General features: G+C 38.5%; 1 protein-coding gene across 5 annotated transcripts in view; it reads right to left on the reverse strand.

Moving 5' to 3' along the window:
* Positions 1-6847: 6847 nt before the first annotated feature.
* RBBP8 (RB binding protein 8, endonuclease) overlaps positions 6848-19428 on the reverse strand; it is a 31137-nt gene continuing 18556 nt past the window's right edge. For all 5 annotated transcript variants that reach the window (XM_072328504.1, XM_072328508.1, XM_072328506.1 and 2 more), the window contains 9 exons: positions 18380-19265; positions 18172-18298; positions 17123-17220; positions 16120-16234; positions 14929-15099; positions 14242-14311; positions 13115-13211; positions 9217-9358; positions 6848-7519 (listed from right to left, as the gene is read on the reverse strand). In XM_072328504.1, coding sequence (XP_072184605.1) covers positions 7422-7519; positions 9217-9358; positions 13115-13211; positions 14242-14311; positions 14929-15099; positions 16120-16234; positions 17123-17220; positions 18172-18298; positions 18380-19265 — 1804 coding nt within the window. In that variant the 3' untranslated portion in view covers positions 6848-7421. The remainder of the gene's footprint in view (positions 7520-9216; positions 9359-13114; positions 13212-14241; positions 14312-14928; positions 15100-16119; positions 16235-17122; positions 17221-18171; positions 18299-18379; positions 19266-19428) is intronic.

Here is a 19428-nt window from a genome sequence, read left to right on the forward strand (position 1 = left end):
CTGACACCAGGAGGCTGAGGAGCACGATGTCTTTTTTGCCACCCCCGCCCCTCTGAGACAGGTAACTCATTCCCCATGGGTTTGAGAAGAACGCTTGTATTTCTGGTGGTCTGACGTGCTTCTCTGTTACGGAACAAGAGAGAAGTTGGGGGAAGAATGGCTAAAAGCCTAATCTTCGTTTCTTTTTATATTTGTTTTTCTTCTTGAGTGTCAAATTATTAGGACTGAATTTCAAGAGTTCTCTTGCTTTGTCTGAATGATTTGCTAAGCAGTTAACAATTCATTACTAATTAACAGATAGTATTTGGCAAGCCAGAGAGCTGAAAGGTATTAATTGAATTGATACCCAGCGAGCAGCACGCATGCAAAGAGCAGAGTGATTTCAGAGCAGAGAGTCACGACGAATCTGATTTTTTTGCCTTCTAATCTGACAGCTATTATATAAATTCAATTACATCGGCACAGAGTGAAACACTTGCAGCAAGTTTAATATTTCAAACTCATTTCTCCTAGATGTAGCTTTGTGGATAACGCTGCCTTTTTGTTCCAAATTAGCACACTGACACAATTTGAGACACTGGCTGTTTCCCTGGGAAGGAAATAGTCAATCATGTTTCTGATAGGCAAGGATCAGTGCCTTGGTTCCAATGATATCCATCCTTACACGTGTGATGGAGTATCTGTGCTTTTGCAAACTGACTGAGGCAAATGAAAATCTGAATTAAAATAATTGGCGCTTCTTGGACATCTGCTCCACATTAAGAGAGTATCAACTCATTATCTGATACGCATTACCCGAGATCATGTTAGCAGCTTTTTTTATTTCATGCTTCTTTTCAATTGCAGCTCGAATTCCCAAGCTCTCCCAAATGGTGAGTCATTAGGAATGTCATTTCAAAGGCCGTATTTAATCTCTTCATCTTTTCCCACAACTGATTTACCCAAGGGCACAAGTGATGCACACGTAGCAGATTCCCAAAGGTCCCAAAATCATGATTTCTTTCCTATCCAGCCTTATTTTCCTCTCACTTTATTTAAAACCATTCTAAAAAGACTCACCGAGTTGGTTAATTTTAACTGTGAGGTAATGGGTGGCTTTTATCACCGCAGAAACATAATCTGATCTGAATTCTGTCTCCCCTGCTTCCTCTTTCAAACATCCGACCCCTAGCCCTGCCTCCTGGCTGTTCCTTCTGTCCTTTCACTACAGGTATATAAAGTTCTTCCCCAACACCACATCATTTTTAACGCCTTCTCCCTGTGAACCCATTGGCTAAGTGCAGGCACTATGAGGTAAGGGGTTAACTCACTGAGTTAACAAAGATTAAAGTCCTTAGTTAAAACAACAGGGATGCTTCCTGTGAACTACTCATAAATAAGAAAACGGTGATCTGTATTCCCACATTGTGTTAGAAGTGATATTCATTCTTGTACAGCAGTTGAAATGAACTAGTATGTTTCATCACCACATTAAGTTGCTCAGCCTCATTCGTGGCTCTGGCTGGAAGGCCAACAAGAACCTCCCCAGGGCACACAGTCTCCAACCATTCTTCTTGTGGTCCCTGCCAGCAGGGCTGTCTCCCACTTGTCACGGTGCTTCCACCCCTGCAGGCACTCCATGCCTCCTGGCAGTGGTTAGGTGCTGCCACTGGGATGTAGACATGTGGGTGCCCTGTCCCTGGATACATACAGGGTTGGGCTCAATGTGGCTCCGAGCACCCTGATGTTGCTGTAGGTGTTCAACTCCTCTGCAATGAACAGGGACAAGACGAGCTTTAAGGGTTCTTCTTACCAACTCAGACAATTCTATGATTCTATGCTGTACGTAAACAGCATGCCCAGGGAGGCCAATGTCTTTCCATGTGTGAATTCCAATGATATTCTAGAGGAGAGGCAAACCTTCTGTACTAATGAATGGGAGACAGAAAATGCAATTACAACTCATGAGAAATGTATCAAAATGACTCTCAAGGGAAGATTCATCCATATGGATAGCACCCATCATTTCAAACTTAATGGTCAGATGTGATTTTATGCCACAACCTTGATTTAAGATACAGCACCCACAAAACTGTAAAGTTTAACCCAAGCTGTGCTGACACTGCACTTCACAAGCTGTAACGCAATTCACAGAAGTCACTGTTGTGTCTACAGCACATCGTTTTTCCATGTACTGGAGGCATACAGAACACAAACTGACCTTCAAGACTGCAAGCAAAGCACAAACCTGTGAGAAAAATGCTTGACATCTCAGCTTTTATCTTATGAAACTAATCTAATGAGGTGCCAGAGAAGGTTCAGGCTGGATATTGGGAACAATTTCTTCTCAGAAAGTGGTGAGGCAGCGGCACAGGCTGCCCATGGAGGTGCTGCAATCCCCCTCTCTGGAGTTGTTCAAGAAGTGTGTGAACGTGGCACTGAGGGACATGGTTAGTGGACATGGTGAGGATGGGCTGATGGTTGGACTAGCTGATCTTAGTGGTCGTTTCCAGCCTTAATGATTCTACTGATTTGGTCCATCTTTCACTGAGTGGAGCTTTGTGCTTACATCTGCCTCATCTTGCACTTCCCTTGGCGGTTGTTCACACACAAAGAAAAGGCTCTTTCAAATTTTATGCTCAGTCTGTGCAGGGACCGACACAAAGACTAAACCTGCTCAGACTGAGCGGTCTTCCTGCACTAACATGTGGAAGAGAACATCAGTAGTTCTTTCTTCCAAATTTTCCACAGCTGATTTACTTAAGCACAGCAAAGACCTTGCTTTGAGGATCAAGATGACAAGACCAGGCTGATTTTAGCGTAGATTGTTTCTAAACAAGGAGTCCACTGGTAGCCCAGTACCAACAACAAGCACCTCGCCGATCTCTTCTTCTTCTGCTCTTCCTCCATCTGTATTTTTGTTCTCTTGTACTGTTTTTTGACAGAATTCTTCATTAATCAGAAGACAGACATTGTCTTCCTCCTGCTTCATCAGGGACAAGCTGTTCATCCTTTCTATTTGAGAAGAGCATAGTTCAAAAGTGCAACTAATTAAAAGCAACTAATGACTGGGATGGTCTTGCAGGCAATGAAATAGCTTGCCTGCAGACATTTTAACAACACCCAATGCCTGCACTCCAAGGAGCCTGAGAAACAGTTCATGATCCAAGCCTTTCTTTTGGGGCTAGTGTCTCTGGATCAGGTAGACAGCGCTCTGGATGTGCTAAAGTCATCACTTCACCATCTCTGTGTTTTTGGGAGTGGCAGTAGGTCACCAGCTATACCATCATTAGGCCTATGCCACTGTCTTATCATCTCAAACTTAAATATATGCTAGCAGTCATTAGCAACACAGGGAGGATGCTCTGTGCTCCAGTGCTAACAGAGGCTCTGCTGGAACTGCTGAGAGCTACCTGGGATCTAAATTAAGAGAAGGTGACTTTCCAAAATCACTTCAACCCATTCCAAGGGAGGGTGTCAGTCTTGATGGTTGGCCTTATAACACCAGCTTTTTTGGGATTGCTACTATGACATTCTTACCAATAGAAGTGAGATTGAGGTTACCCGTGCGAACATCAAGTCTTCAGCTCCTCCCAGCCACGGCTAGTCAAGTAACATTATATATCCACATTTTCATTTAAACGATGAACAAATCCTAACATTAATTAACATACCTTCCCCCTCATTTCATAAAACAAGAAGGGGTAGCATGTACATAAGTCTGAATCCTAAGATGCTATCACAGACTGCGTGAGGAAACTAGAAGACAGATGAAGCTGTGCCAGGAGGTGCAGGTCAGACCCAACAGGCATTGCTACCCAAAGGTTCCCTTTTACATACTTACACCCACCTTAAATCAGCCTACTCCTGTCACCTTCACTGCAACTTGAGAGTACTGGCTTCAATATTATTCAATATAATTCAGCTTAGCTCATGAATGTTGTTTTCAGTCAACCATCCCATTTCCCTCCAGGCATTAATCCGCTTCATCTTAGCTTTTGTCTGGAGTTTTCTTTCTTCTTCACTACTCACAGATGTGGAGAAAAACAGCCCAAATAACCCACAGTCCACACTTTCGACTGCAATCACAAGGCGCTACTGCTGCCATAAAAATGGTCAGTGCTACTTCCGAACATAACAAGTTGTGTATGCATGTAACAGAGGTAAGCTGGCATTAGAAACTGCTATTACAAATCACTGCAAGTAGCTGAAGCTGCATTTCTAAAATTAGTAGATTTCAGTCAACTTTTTTTGGTAAACAAGTTGCTCAAATTTCTGGTATTTCTTTAGGAATTTCTCTCTTTGAAAGGGAAAACATAGTGCATCTCAACTGTTGTTTGTATTCTTGTTTCTAGAAGCTGAAATACATGCTTTGTGTTTTAAGGGCAACTGATGCCTTAAAATAACAGCTAACCAAAGTGGAAATAGTAACTCTTACATTCTTCTTGAAGTAAACACAGTTCCTTACTGTCCTCTAGTGGAGCAGTACAATCTTCACAATCACCAATGGACTTGCAAAGAAAAAAGTAATTAATACAATATTCACTTGATTGTATGTGTTTCACTGTTCCGTACCCCAAACCTCTGCAAACTGCCTTTTGTACTTCAGCTGAAACATTACTGCTCTTTGAAGTCAATAAAGCTTATTGAACGGCCATCTAAATAATGGTACATACACCTATGTGTCTGCAGACACAGGAGATGCATCGTGTTTCTAGTGACACAACTCTTAAGCTATTGCTAGGCTGGCAGATGCAGACCAAAAGATAGGACACACCACGTTTTCAAGGGGGACTAGCATCTCAGGTAGTAAGATGCTCTAGTAAAGACACTGCAATTTTTGCAGTACCAACAAGCATAATGTGAACCTAAGTATAACTATACCGATGGACACATGCCAAGGTAGATACTTCCCCTAGGATACTCTCCTAGTTTCCTGTAAACTGAGCTTAAGGAATGTCTGAGGCAACAGTATCATCTTTAGCGCATACCATCCTTGATGACTTTGTCCCATCTTTCTCTTTTTAACCTGCCCAAACTGTGTGTATCCATAATATACTGCAGCAGTTCCACGGTATCCAGCATTCAATTGGATATGCAGGGAAATGCTCCTTTCCTCTAGTAATGAAACCTTTTATATGATGCTTGTTAGGAACAACCTTTCCTATTTACAGATTCCACACTTCTTGACTTCACCAGCATCTATTACATCCCTTTTTTGGTGTGTCCTGTTCAGATGCTTTGCAAATACTGCCCTCTCCCTTTCTGTTCTAGTTATACTTGTGTCCCCCTGACAGTGAACTGTGAACTTTCTACTTTGCCTTCCATCCCTTCTCAAAAACTTACAGTTAGGCTGAACACAACAGATCCTAGAAGAATTCTGTTATAGCTTCCTATCGCTGTGGTGATTTGATATTCCTTCAAACAGGGATAATCCATGAGATAACTTTCCCTCTTATATCCTGACAAATTGGATCTGCCAGGAGCTGAACCTTGCTTTGATACTATCAGTGAATCTAAAAGACACGTAGAATGAATCATCTTTCAACGTCACATAGACTCTGATTTTATCCACAGCTCTGCAAATCTTGCTCAATAGGTTGTAGGGTTTTTTTTCCCCCCTCTGGTTAAATTCAGTGCTTGTACTAATCCATAAAACTAATCAGGTGGCTGCTCCACTGTTCTCCTTGGAGTCTTTTTAAAAATCTAATAGTAGAATTGTCACTGTGTAGTCCCCAAATAGCAGAACTGCTTAGAAGTGACAAGTTCCATGTTACAGTCAAGAGGTCATCAGTTTCCTCCAACTTTCAAATCTGTGGGAATACCCCCCAGTCCTGGCAGCCTGCTGACATTCACTGCATCCCCCTTTTCTACTACCTCACTTCACCATAGCTCCTCTTACTCTTCCTGCAAAGATATTTCCTTAAGCACTTCCATAATGAACATTGGCACAAGAGACTTTTTCTTGTCAACTCCAGTGTTCACACACTAGTTTGATCATTTAACAATGCACTGTAAAGCTTGCTCTCTGATACTTCTTAAGAACAGGACTTATAGTTAAGAAACTACTCTCTCATGCAGTCTGCTCTACAATAAATTTTACATTGGCCGCATTAGTCTCCATGTTTGTTAACATAACTTTTTTGTGAGGCTTTCTCTAGTTAAAAGCAGCCTCCTGCCTATCTTTGTCAAAGACATTTTCTTTTTTATTTCTAATATAAAAGACTGGCAAACATTTATTCAGAGAACAAAATCATTGATGTAAGACATTTTTCAAGATACCTGAAGCATTTCTAATTCTGGCCGCACCTACCAATTTTCTGCAGAGTATTCACATTTCTCAGAATGTTAGATCCACCTTGGCATGGATTCTTCAACCTACTGCTATATTGTATAAACACTTATTGTCAACACAATAGATATTGGGAATATCTAAAGATTTTCACTATTATTTGGCTTTCTGCCTTTGCCACGACATAAGATTTCCCTTTGTGATGCTAAGACAAAAGTTAATCAGCTAAGCAGCATAGTACCCTACTCTTAAGTGATCCTGTCCACTGAGGTAAAAATATTACCTGGCCTCCTTCATTTTGTTCTTAGCCTCCAAACACAAGTATGGAGTTAACAACACTCCCCACTACAAAGAATTAAAATACCTCTGGAGAAGGATTCTCTGGAGAATCCTTCATAATCTAGTGGACTGCAGTGGTCATTGCCTAGGAGAACCCAATGCATAACTGCCATGCAAATTTAGAAGTAACAGTGTTTATCTCCCTATCAATAAAGGAGACATTATAACTTAAAACAACAACAAAAAAGAAGAACTGGATACTCAAATTTAAACAAGGAAGAAATGTGGCACTGTACATTTAACACCACCATTTTAAGAAAGAAGAAGACTGTACAGGTTTTTATAGCTCCAGAACTATTAACAGTAGATACCTTTCCAATTTAATACACTTTTATTACAAGCAGATAAAACTTACTTCTAGAAGAAAAAGTTTACATATAAAAATCCAGTGCAAAACGGAAGCACCCTACAAAATCTGCATCTCTGTTCCCACTGACAGGCACTTAGACCTCGCAAGAAGAACTGTGATCTCAGTGACTTCCAAGAAGTTACACAACAACAAAAAGATTAGATAGGATTTGCTGAAGTTGTAGCAGTTGACTTCAAGGAAAAGAAAAAGACTCATTGTTTGACGTGTGCAAAAAAATAATACAAAATGTATTAAACACAATATGAAACAAACATACATTAAATAGTTTGGTTTCCTGGTAGACACTTCAGATTTTCAAATGAATTTTTATAAAATTTACATATTTAACGAAATGATTTATCATTGCGAAGAACAGGTCTCTATTTCAAGTTTATATTAGCTATAAATACCTAAGGACAGGAAAGACGCTCTTCAAGTTGGTATGCTTTACTTCCCCATCACTTATGTCTTCTGCTCTTTGCCTTTTGGAGAGAACATTACAGCATAAGGCTGCCGTCTTTTTGGACGTTGGCAGGGCGCGACATCCTCTTTAATATACCCTTAAAAGAATAAGAGCACATCTGGAGTAATAAATATGATACAACAACATGCATAGTTTTAGTTCCATTTTTTGCTTACCCTCAAAAAATCTGATTATTTGCCCCTCCCTCCCTTGACAGGAAGTTACAGATCCCAGGGTGCTGTATCATTAATGAAAGCACTCAATTGCATTCTGGTGGGTGACTACCAAGTAATGCAGTACTGACAGGTAAAGCCCGAAGAGAAGAATGGAGGCTACGAACTGTTCATCTAAATACAAAATTGCATTTCTCCTCATCTTTTCTGCAGAAGATTTTACACAGGAGTAGCAAAGTATGCTGGTACTGCAAATTCAGTTGTCTGACAAAATCAACTTCTTAAAATGTATTCCAGTCACATACAGGAAGAATCTAGGCACATGTGTTTTGTGATTTTAGAATACAACCCAATGTTTTGAGAGCATTCTCTTCTATTAAAGACTTGTCTAACTGGAAGAAGCCAAACCTACAGATAAAACACACTTTGAACAGCTTTCTGATAAGGAAAGTGCATAGGAAATTTCTATAATGCACTCAACTTTGCTAGCACTGACAGTAAGCAGGCACTCCATGCAAATCAGTTACAGCAGCTGGCTTTTGTCAAACGTTTACTGTTTATCAGCAGTAACATCCGTTGAGGTGAGAGCAGTAGATTCCTACTTCATAACCGGAAAACACTTTCTATACAATCCTCAGTTATTTTAAAAATCCAATTGGTTCAAAATACCAAGAAGAAATAGAAAATACATCCTACATACATGCCTAACTTCTGATAACTACAGTTGTTCATCATCACTGGAACCCTTCCCAGTGTTCCTGCTGTACCGTCACCTTTATGAAGGAAGGACAGATCTGAAGTCTGCCTTTCATGTGCTGTTAAGGACTATCAACAACTGACCAGCTCTTATCTTAGCAGAACTAGAAGATTGCTAAGAAGCTAATTTAACAGGAGTGCAAGTAGATTCCAAATGAGTAGTAAGAGACAACCTCTGTAAAGGATATCTTGATCACTTGATGTTATAAAGTGGACATTACTTAGTCTAGATCAGCTTTCTCCTCAGTTGGAACACATGCAATGTTGGTTCCACAGGCAACCAATGTTGTAAGAGGAAGGACAATGATTTGTTCACCTTAAAAAGATAACCATCTCAAACCATGGAAGAATTCTCACCACTGTAAAGCCTATCTCATAAACTAAGGTATAGAAGGAATGATTTAGTCACAGCCACAGGGAACGTGTATTAAGAGCTACCAAAATACATCTGACCCTCAGCATTTCCATTTTTGTTATAAGGCACTCCCCAAGACACAGACAAAGGAGATCAGTGGTGCTGCCTGTCTGTCCTCAGCGAGTGCAACCTCTCAGCCTTTGCCTCTGAAAATGCAGACCCAGTTCCTGCTTTGGTTGAAAGACAAGTAGGGTTTCAACTATGGCAACACCAATTACTTCTGCCTTCTCTCCCTAGCTCATGAGAGATTCCCTGTATTGTCTTCCTAGTAGTACAGCAGCTGCTAAAAAAAGGCAATATTAATTCAAAATTACGGTTACTATTAAGTAAATCAGAAAGGCTAGTAGAGAAAGGCTGCCTGACACACTAGAAACAAAGCACTTTTTAATGTCCTTTTTTTTTTTTCCCTAAAATGGTTTCCTGGATTTATGAGCCATTTTTCACACTAACCTCTTTCCATACAGGTTTGAGTGGAAGGAAATCCAACCTCCCAGAAATTTTCGGGTGTATTTGGTGGAATGTAGCGAAATCTGTGTCTTGAACAGGCAGCTAGCTTCTTTTCTCTCTCCTCTTCTGGAATATCTGCATAATACTGTATGTGAGGAAAAAAAAAATCCAAGCTAACAGATTTATATGTATAGAGGAACTGCTTTACACAGTGACATTGTCAATCAGTGTTTATTAACATAGTTATCTAGAAAGTAGTGTCGAGGATAGCTTAAAGATTTGTCAGCCAGATGACAAATATCTGGCTGTTATCCTAAAAGTTCACAGAGTTTACAGCTTAAGCATAGCCTTACAGTGGCACATTTGTTAGCTTCATATCTTTTAGCATACCACAGGCAAAAGGTTTAGTAATGTGTATAATTACTTGTGTCAACAGTTTTACTGGCTGATTTCATGAAGCTGGCACAGGTGTCAAGGTAGATATGAGTTTCCTAGTAAACAAAGTTTCAACTTGCATTTACAAATAGAAAAAGTAAACATCATGCTACAAAATTCATGCTGCAAAATTATTTCCAGAATCCAAATTTAGAGCAAACTTAAGTCAAAATCCTTCCTGTTTTATTATCTTCAAACTAGGAGCACACAAATAGAGGGCTGGAACACTTCTCCTATGAGGAAAAGTTGAGAGAACTGGGCTTGTTTAGCTTGGAGAAGAGAAGGCTTTGAGGAGACCTCATTGTGGCCTTCCAGTACCTGAATGGAGCATATAAACAGGATGGACAGTGATAGGACAAGGGGGAATGGTTTCAGACTGAGATGGGGAGGTTTAGGTTAGATATTAGGAGGAAGTTCTTCACACAGAGGGCGGTGACGCACTGGAACAGGTTGCCCAAGGAGGCTGTGGATGCCCCATCCCTGGAGGCATTCAAGGCCAGGCTGGATGTGGCTCTGGGCAGCCTGGTCTGGAGGTTGGCAACCCTGCACATAGCAGGGGGTTGAAACTAGATGATCATTGTGGTCCTTTTCAACTCAGGCCATTCTGCGACTCAATGAAATAGCCAGTTTAACATGTTGATTGACCACTGAGACTCCAGATACTACTTGACAGTTGTACTTTGTTTAAAGTAAGTAGTACATTGATTAGCTATGTTTTATTTTAAATTAATAAATACATCTGCTGCTGTGCTAGGGACTGCACTGCAAAAAGTACACACATCCTCCAAGCTTCTTTGCTGCATGTTCCCTTACGTATAATGAAAACAAACACTGGACTTTTCAGTGCAATTTTCTAGTGTTTTAACTTGTGATTCTAGTTCAACATCTCCCAAAACAGCAATTGGGCACTTAACTATCACAAGATACTACAGTACTTTCAAAGCTGAAAACATTATAAGATTCAAGTGGCATGGAAAAGCTAAGTTTGGACTGCACAAGAAGCCTGGCCCTCATAAAAGAGGTAAAACAACTTCATCAAAATCATAATTCAAAAAAAAAATGCAGAATTGAAACCTCATTAAGTCAGCTGTAAAGTAATCTAGAGTGGAAAAGAGAAAAGGAACAGAACACTTCTGTCAGTAGAGATTACTTTACTTCCTGTCTCCATCTACCGGCAGCATTTCAAAAAAATCTACTTATTTAGAACAGTGAAGTACACTGATAAATTCCTTTTTTCCTAATGGATAGCAGGCAAAGCATGAAATAGACATAAAAATCTTCCAAACTGCTAACAGCAGAACTCCTTTCAGTGCCTGTATCTGGAGAAATTCAGCTTGCTACTGTCTCATCCATGGTTCCCTTCAAAGCAAAGAGCCCATGGCCAAGGTCAGAACTTGAGTGGGTATCAACAGTACAGGGGCTGAGTCAGATCAAGTGGTCTTCAAAGACTCAGCTGGAAAAACGTTTGTCACACAGATGTGGAGACTAATGAAAAAAGAGGAACAGGCATCTAGTACATATATCAGTATTCACTAATATAAGTTAAGAAATGATGTGGAGTCAGAGTCCACAAAATTAATCATAAAAATCTACAGTATCTGTGTGATTATTAGCTGAGTGTTTTTTAAGGATAAGTGATTCACATTATGTTTGTCCTATAGACAGTTGAATTTTAGAAAGTAACCTACTGAAAATCTGCAACGTACTGCATTTCGGTGGAGGGCTAAACAGATCACGACTGGTAGGGAGTATTTATGGATCAAACAATGCCAAAGAAGGCACAGCTTTAGAGGAACAGAGTTAAAACAAAAAACAACAACAACAAAAAACCCACCAACAACAAATCAATCAAGCTAAACAATCCAAAGAAATTAAAAGTAACTTTTTAATTTTAGCTTGTTTTGAAATGTTTTGGGTTGGTCAAGACTGAAGAAGTGACACATGGTAGCTACTGAGAAAAAAATAACTCAGCTGCCTTCTAGATGGAGATACCCACAGCATCCTCAACCCCCCACAGAACACTGCAGCTAGGTTTTCCTAGGTGGGAAAAGATGCACCTGCAGTACATTCACTGTAAAATAACTGTTTACAGAACTTAACTTTTATCTGCGGTCTTAAAGAGAACAAATCTCTCAAATGCTCTTCCTGTTAGTTTAGCACAGTTGCTTAGTCAGTTCTGTAATCTAAATGTATATAAAAACACCCGACTCTGATTATCCTTCTGGAAGTGTAGCGAGACTGAATCACACTAACAAACATTTTATTTTATGAACTCTAAGCAGCTCCTGCATGCAGTCTTTCTCTGATCTCACTGAGAACTCATCATAACAGAAGACATCTTACTGTATTTTACACTGTGAGATGAGAGAGATCTTTGAAATAGTCTTATGACCAGGACATAAAGGACCTAAATACCAGTTTGCCAGAGCATGTGCACAAGTCAGATCAGCTCACACTGAACAGGCAACCCCTCTGATATTGCTTGCAGCACTTAGCTAGAAACTATTTACTGATTTCAACCCACTCCCTAAGCATTTCCTCAGACTTAGAAAACTTTTCAAAACCTTCTGGCTAATAAGCCAAGGCTCCTTAAAATATTACTTATGCTTTGTCTAATTCTCCTTTTTTTTCCCCACAGGCATTTCATTGAAAGGTAGCTTTATCACGCATGTTACAATGTTATCGCCAAGCATTCCACACATTCTAAGACATTCATCTTGAATGGCCTAGACTTAAAATATATATATATATATATAGAGAGAGAGAGAGAGAGAGAGAGTGTGGTGTATATATATATATATATATATAGATATATATATATATATACCTATATATAGAGAGATATATATATTTAATTGAACGTAGAAACCTAATACTGTAAAAATCCTAGCTGTTAATGTTTCCAGAATTACCACTCTAAGTTATCAGGAAGTAACAAGAACTGGACTGACTTATCTGTAGCTTACAGATGCAGGAAACTGAAAGCTAGCATGTGGCTCCTGGGACAAGAAATAGACTAAAGGTTTTGGTTTTTCTTTCCTTCCCTTCAGTATCCCATTTATATTCCCGTTATGTAGTCCAATAAAGCTCTTCAGCTAAGTAAATGTAACTTAGCTATAGAACGACCAGCAGCAGAATCTATGAACAACACTGGTTCCAAAAGACTCTAGGATAATCCATTATTATTCAGCCGTTAATCAACACTTCTGGCACGTTAATTTATGAGATCATTGCCTAATTAACTCAGCCTACTCAGAATCAAATTAAATATGTTCTTACTATGCATGTAATGTCAATACTGTATCTTTCTTCAAATTGTATGTAAGCAATTCAGTAGTTTTGAAGGAAGGAGAAAACTTGTAAAGGAGAGACCAAAAACCCCATACTATTCTCCTGGTAATATAAATTTTGGTGTACATTTGCATATACATTTACATAAAAGACCAAAACCACCAACACTACTTACAATTTCACATTCCTTACAAGTATGGCCTTGCAATTTTCTTCTTTCCTCTTTGTTTCGAATCACCTCAATATGAGGAAAATCTAACACAGTATTCTTCCTGAAAAACAAAAACGTTGTCATATGATAAAGCATTTTATTTCCTCTACTTGTCTGAGAATTTCCTTTTTTACTCTTTTCTTTTAGGATAAAATAATGGATAGCTTAAAAAAAGAAAAACGTCACTGCATCCACAAAACCCAAATATACTACATTTCATATTTGAATATGATCACTTTTGTAATTAAAATAGTTATAGAGTTTTAAAAATACAATAAAATCCTCAAAAAAACCCACACATATGCATGTCAGGTGTTTATGGCTTTTCATCATATGAAAGTGGCTTGATCTGAATTAGTCAAAAAAGTGAGTTCTGAAGAACACATTTTGGGACTCAGAAGCTCCCGCACTGATCGCAACAGGACATTCCTCCTGCAGATATTCAAACACTGAACTAAGATTGTTTTCAACTAAGGTGCTCTCTCTTGAAACCACAGAACACAAAACAAATCCTTTATCTACTAAGAAAACAGGCCAATGTTAAAAAAAAAAAAGACTGTAATTATTAAAGTGAAGGGCTTGGTATCATTATGAAATGAAGACCCAGACTATCGATGATGATTAGGCAGAAAGGCAACAAAGGAAGCCCCAAGACATACAGTTATTTTGCATCCCTCTTTTATTGCCTAGAGGAAAGAAAAAAAAACAACAACGGAGATAACAACTTTTTTCTTATTTATACAAGCGACCCATCGGCTCTTTGATGATAAACTCACGCATGGCTACATGCCCATAAGAAACCACAGGGATTACAAAATACTTCATTCAACAGGATTATAAAAAGCAGAAGTATCATTCCTTCCTTTGCAACAGATAGAATTGATATTCCTTAATGTGTGTCCTTTCCCCCCTCTACTTCAGCTTTTATCTAATTCATAGTATCTTTTTACATGCACATCTTCAGCTGCTAATAAGTTGCATATGAACTGGTTTGTTCTATGACAGAACAAGGTCTCTTTAAGAAGGAAATACCCTTAGAATACTTATGTTAAACAAACTACTTTTATTATTATTTATATAAGGCAAATTACCTTTCATCGCTTTTGAAATATGGCTCCACAAAAGCTTTTTGTTTGGCTTTATCTTGTTTATCCTCATGTTCTGTAAACACGCAGAACAAAAAGTCACATGCTACATAAGGTTAAAAGACTGCTGGCAGAAACAGCCTGCTAATCATTTTAGAGACATTAAATACAAGAAAAAAAAAGCCATGTTCATGCTGCTCTGAGGTAGGAGATACAAATAGAAAGTAAAAATAATATAGAGTTGGTTGATCAATGATTGCAAAGCATTAGGGGGGAAGAAGAAAAAGAGCAGTGAGATAAGATGAGCAGAACAGGAGCAGAAAGGCTGCTTAAAATACAAAATACTGAGAAATCTCAATATAGGTGGGGAACACAGAAAGCAAGTAAATCACAATCCTAATCTACAGCCAAAAACTGGTGTTTTCCTTCGGAGTAACTCTACTGTACAGCTTCTATGTCAGCTTCCATTACAGCTCCCATATTTGTATGTATGTAATATAGATGAATCAAGAGAATAATTTTTGTATCTGTTATATTAATGTCATTACAATGAGTGAATCATCCCATGAACTTATGAACAATGAACTCACAGTTTATTTGACGTATCTGTTCCTATAGAACAGACCCTGACTACAACTTTTGCAGTCTGACCAGACTAATAAAGAAGAGATGAAAGATAAACGTATATCTCACTCTTTAGTTTCTTGTTTGCTACTGTTATTCCTCTGTCCTGCTCTTCACCATGCACAGTTTCTTTTTCATCACATGCAGTAAGACTATCTTCTGGTAGGCATGATTCATATTCTTCATCAGCTGTCCGATCAAACATTTCTGTTATGGTATCATTCATTTTTTTTTCTCTTCCTATTGAGGCAAAAAAAAAAAACCAAACCAAAACACCTGAGCAATGAACATTCCAAATCAGTCTCAACAATTTAAGTAAAGAATGCTTTGACTGAATGTATATAAAGAACTGGCATCTACGTCCAGCTCCAGTACTGATTAACTCAATAATAATACATTTATTCTCTCTGCAACTAATCCAGTAACCTTTAGAATGAACAATGCTCATATCCTTCATAAAGATACCTTGTTTCTATTTCTAACCCTCAATTAACTGCTGAATCACTTTGATATACCTTTAAATTTTAACAGTACGTGCATGAGATTTTGGTTGTTGTAATTATGGACTTTCCCAAGCAGAAGGAAATGCTTTTCTTTTCTTAGAAAACAAACTACAGAAATGTGATAAAGCCACAAAATCTTGAAACAGAAACAAAGCAATGACAGCAAACAAACCCTAACAAGCGAAAAACAAGAGAACAAAAACAAAGAATGACCAGCACCACCCTCAAAGCAAAAACCAGAATGCAATCACTGTTAGAAGTCATGGCCCTGCAACTGTGATTCACCACATATCATATGTTAGATGTGATATGAACACATCTGAATTTATTTTAACTATACTAGTTCTAATTGCATGCTATTAAAAATGAGATTGGTCTTCCATAGAAAGTCTGATATGATTATCTATCGGCCTTTCAAAGCACTTAGTTGTAAGCATGCTCATTACAGGCTAGAACATAGGGAAAAAAAAACTGTTTAAGCATGGTAAAAGCATGGTTCTGGCTTTGTCTTACAACAAACCTTGTTTAGACAATGTAAGTTTAAACAAAGAAACAACCAGTATCCATTCTAGTAGGAGATAGGTTGATCTTTGTAACTGAAAAAAATAAGTGTGTTTTTTTGCTGCAAGCCAGTTTGTATTGTTTAATCACATATGGGGGAAAAAATATCCTTTGTTTTCTTCTCCCCCCTACCCCCTCCCCCCCCAAAGAAAAGAAAAATAAATCAAACCAAAGAGGGGAAAAATGGAAGTCTTACTTGGACTGCTTTCCTGTGTTTGCTCTTGATTTTTCATTTTCAGTAGCACACTTTCACTAACATACGTATAATCCATATCAACAACTTCCCCTCCGATTCTTGACTGAGAATCATCCTGAATAAAAAGAAAGGACAATTACACCCAGAAGCAATTGGTGTAATCAATATAACCATTATACATCTAAAACCATTTTTGTCCAAAGAGTTTCCAGGAACAGTGACATTTATCTGGCAAATTACATTACTTGCTAGACAAGAAATTGCTTAAAGTTTTCATGTTCAAATTCTACAAAGAGAAAAACACATTAGGATAGATCTCATTTGAGAGAAAGCCAACAAATTCTCAGAGAGAAAGGAGAACTCTCAGCCATCCTGCTATTTCTAATAGGCAACCTGTACACAAATATAAGAAGGATAATTGTCATGAACTGCACATCTTCTATTACTTAACAAAGAGAGATGTCTTCATGAATGTTTTCACAGGAAAAAAATCACAGAAACATAGAATGACCCATGCTGGAAGGGACCTCAGGGATCATGAAGCTCCAAACCCCTGCCTGGCAGTGCCACCAAACTTCCACATTTACTAGATCAGGCTGCCCAGGGCCCCATCCAACCTGGCCTTGAACACCTCCAGGGATGGGGCATCCACAGCGTCCCTGGGCAGCCTGTTCCAGGCTTACTGGAAAAATCATGAGATTTAAAACATTTTTCTTTTCAACAAAATCCTAAGATACCATCAAGTCCATCTGTTTCACCCTGAATACCCACCGCATGGCAAAGTTTATCAAATACAAGACAGCTGAAATGCTACAGGATAACTGAGCTATACTGTGAACAAACAAACATTATATAGGAACATGAAAAACCATCAAGTGACCCAAATTGATTTTAGTTAGCAAGTAGGTTTGATCTGCCTGTTATGAAGGTCATGATATTACTTCTAAAGGCTTTTTTTCCAACATTATGGAACATGCCAACCTGTTGCAAAGCGATGGCTCACCTTTGTATCAATCACAGTTACATCCATTTTGTACTGTGCAAGGTCAGCTCCTGGGTCTATGCTCCACTGAAGGTTTTCTAAAGGTTTTTCTTTCAGGTCTGAATACAGATAATATGACAAGAAAAGACAAATCTGAATCAAACTCTGTAAGCAACATCTGATACGTACATTGTAAGTTCTATTTCTTTTCATCTTTGGTTTTAAGGATTGACTTTTCTCAAATAACGAACATAATAAACAAATCATGTATTTCTGAATCCTCAGAGAAAACATTTCAAGGTTTGTTGTTTATTATCAAACGCTGTACATTTCTACAAGGTACTTAATACATAAATACTCTTGCCGACATAAATCTATGAACGGTTCAAATCTAGTAATGTTAAAACTGCATAGAAGACATTAGATTAGCAAGAATACAACAGCCAGTTCTTAGGATGACAATGGACCAGCAGTGCCTGGTCATTGTTCTAGTGATGGCTTCCAATGTAGCTGTGAGCTGGACATTTAGATTTCAAGCTACACAGAAGCGCAAACTGCTTAAAGATTTGTTGTTTGCTTATTTAAAAAAAACCTTTTAATGTAAACTTTTTGGTATTTCTCTATCAAATATGCAGTGCAGCAGCATAGTGAAGGAACACAGGTAATACTACAATCCCAGTTACAAAACTTAAAATAAATAAATAAAGACAGTGAAATAGAATTTCAGGAAGCTTGAGTTTAAGCTAGCTGTAATTCACATGCTGCAGTAAGGCACTGTGCAAATAAACATGCCAAATAAATGAGATATAAGATTATTCTTTATTTGTTGAGTTTACAGCTGAATGTCAATGATGTATTCATTATACAGTGACAAAAGAATATGGGGAAGATACTACTAAAGTAAAGCCTAATGAGATACAGAAGATTATAACTGAAAATCTTGAGAAGAACAGAACGGGACTAAATATGAAGTGCAGAAAAGCGATTAATGTGGGAGAAGGCAGGATATAAAGAATTCTATTCATCTGTAGCATAAACTATGAGGATAAGGTACTAAAATGAAGAATTACCTTGCTCATTTGGCTGTACTTTATTTTTTGATAGTCTACAGGGGTTTGGTTGAAGTACAGATGCTGGTTCAGACTCTCCATGCCCTGTCCTTGTTTTCTTTCTGTTTGGTACATGGTCATTGGCAACCTAGCAACACATTGCAATTTTATTGTTTCTCAAGACTTAAATTTAGCATTTCAGGAGAAGAAAAACAGAGAAAAAACATACCTTCACATCATTAAAAAGTTGTTCTGTGTCTCCAGTACTTGGCAGTGGTGTAATTTTTAAGGGAGGGACTTCTTCTTTCATTTGGATCTGTTTTTTCGTATCTGCAAATGTTTTTGCCAGCACCGCCTCTTGTATGTAGGGCTCCTCTTGCATATCTCTGCCAAACACGCTCCTCTCGTTGTTGGCATTCTGAACTGACGATGAACCCTCATGAATGGGCTTCCCTAGCTGCAAAAAAACATCATACAGAGTCACCTGCTTCAGTTTATTTTTACAGGTCTCCTCATTTCCTGGTTTTTTCTCTTGACAACGAACTCCACAGAAGCGATCAGACAGATCCAAGGGCTTATCGCCTGTGTGTTCCCCATTAATGTGCTGAATATCTGATAGAAAGGGTACAGAGTTCTCTTTGTTGAAAGATGCATTTTCACAGCTCATTTCGTGCTCATCTTCAGCTTTCTTTCTCTTAGCACACCTTCCCTCTGGCTGCTTCTGGTGTATGAGAAGGAAATCACTCTTGATCACTTCATTTTTAGCTGCACAAGTGCTTCCAGCTGAAGTTGCAACCTCATTATTATTCTTTTTCACAACCATTTGCCTGTTGACAGAGACTTGGCTGATAACAGAATTGATTTCAGTTCCAAGATTCAGTGGTGCGACAAAAGCAACATCTTCAGATTTTGATCTATTTTTATGAGATCTGGAACTAGAAGGATGGTTGAAGAGGTTGATTTTGACATTAGGCTTTGAATCAGAATCTAAAACACAAGATGCATGACTTGTACTTGAGTTGTTCCGTGTATTGCTAGAAGCTCCAAAAACAGGAGAAACTACCTGAGAATCCCAGTCAACACGTGGTGGAGTGTTTTGAGATGGACCTGAAAGACTGAATACAGTAAGAGTTTAAATCATTTTCTGGTGGTTCAGGAAAGAAAGAGAGAAAAACAAACAAACAAACAAAAAAACGTAAGCACTTCCCATCAATGATCTGCAAGAAGCTGTCAGAAAACAGAAGAAAAAAAGAACAGGGAAGCTTTAAGGTCTAGGTA

The sequence above is a fragment of the Excalfactoria chinensis genome, chromosome 2 (assembly GCF_039878825.1).
Source record: "Excalfactoria chinensis isolate bCotChi1 chromosome 2, bCotChi1.hap2, whole genome shotgun sequence".
Taxonomy (NCBI): domain Eukaryota; kingdom Metazoa; phylum Chordata; class Aves; order Galliformes; family Phasianidae; genus Excalfactoria; species Excalfactoria chinensis.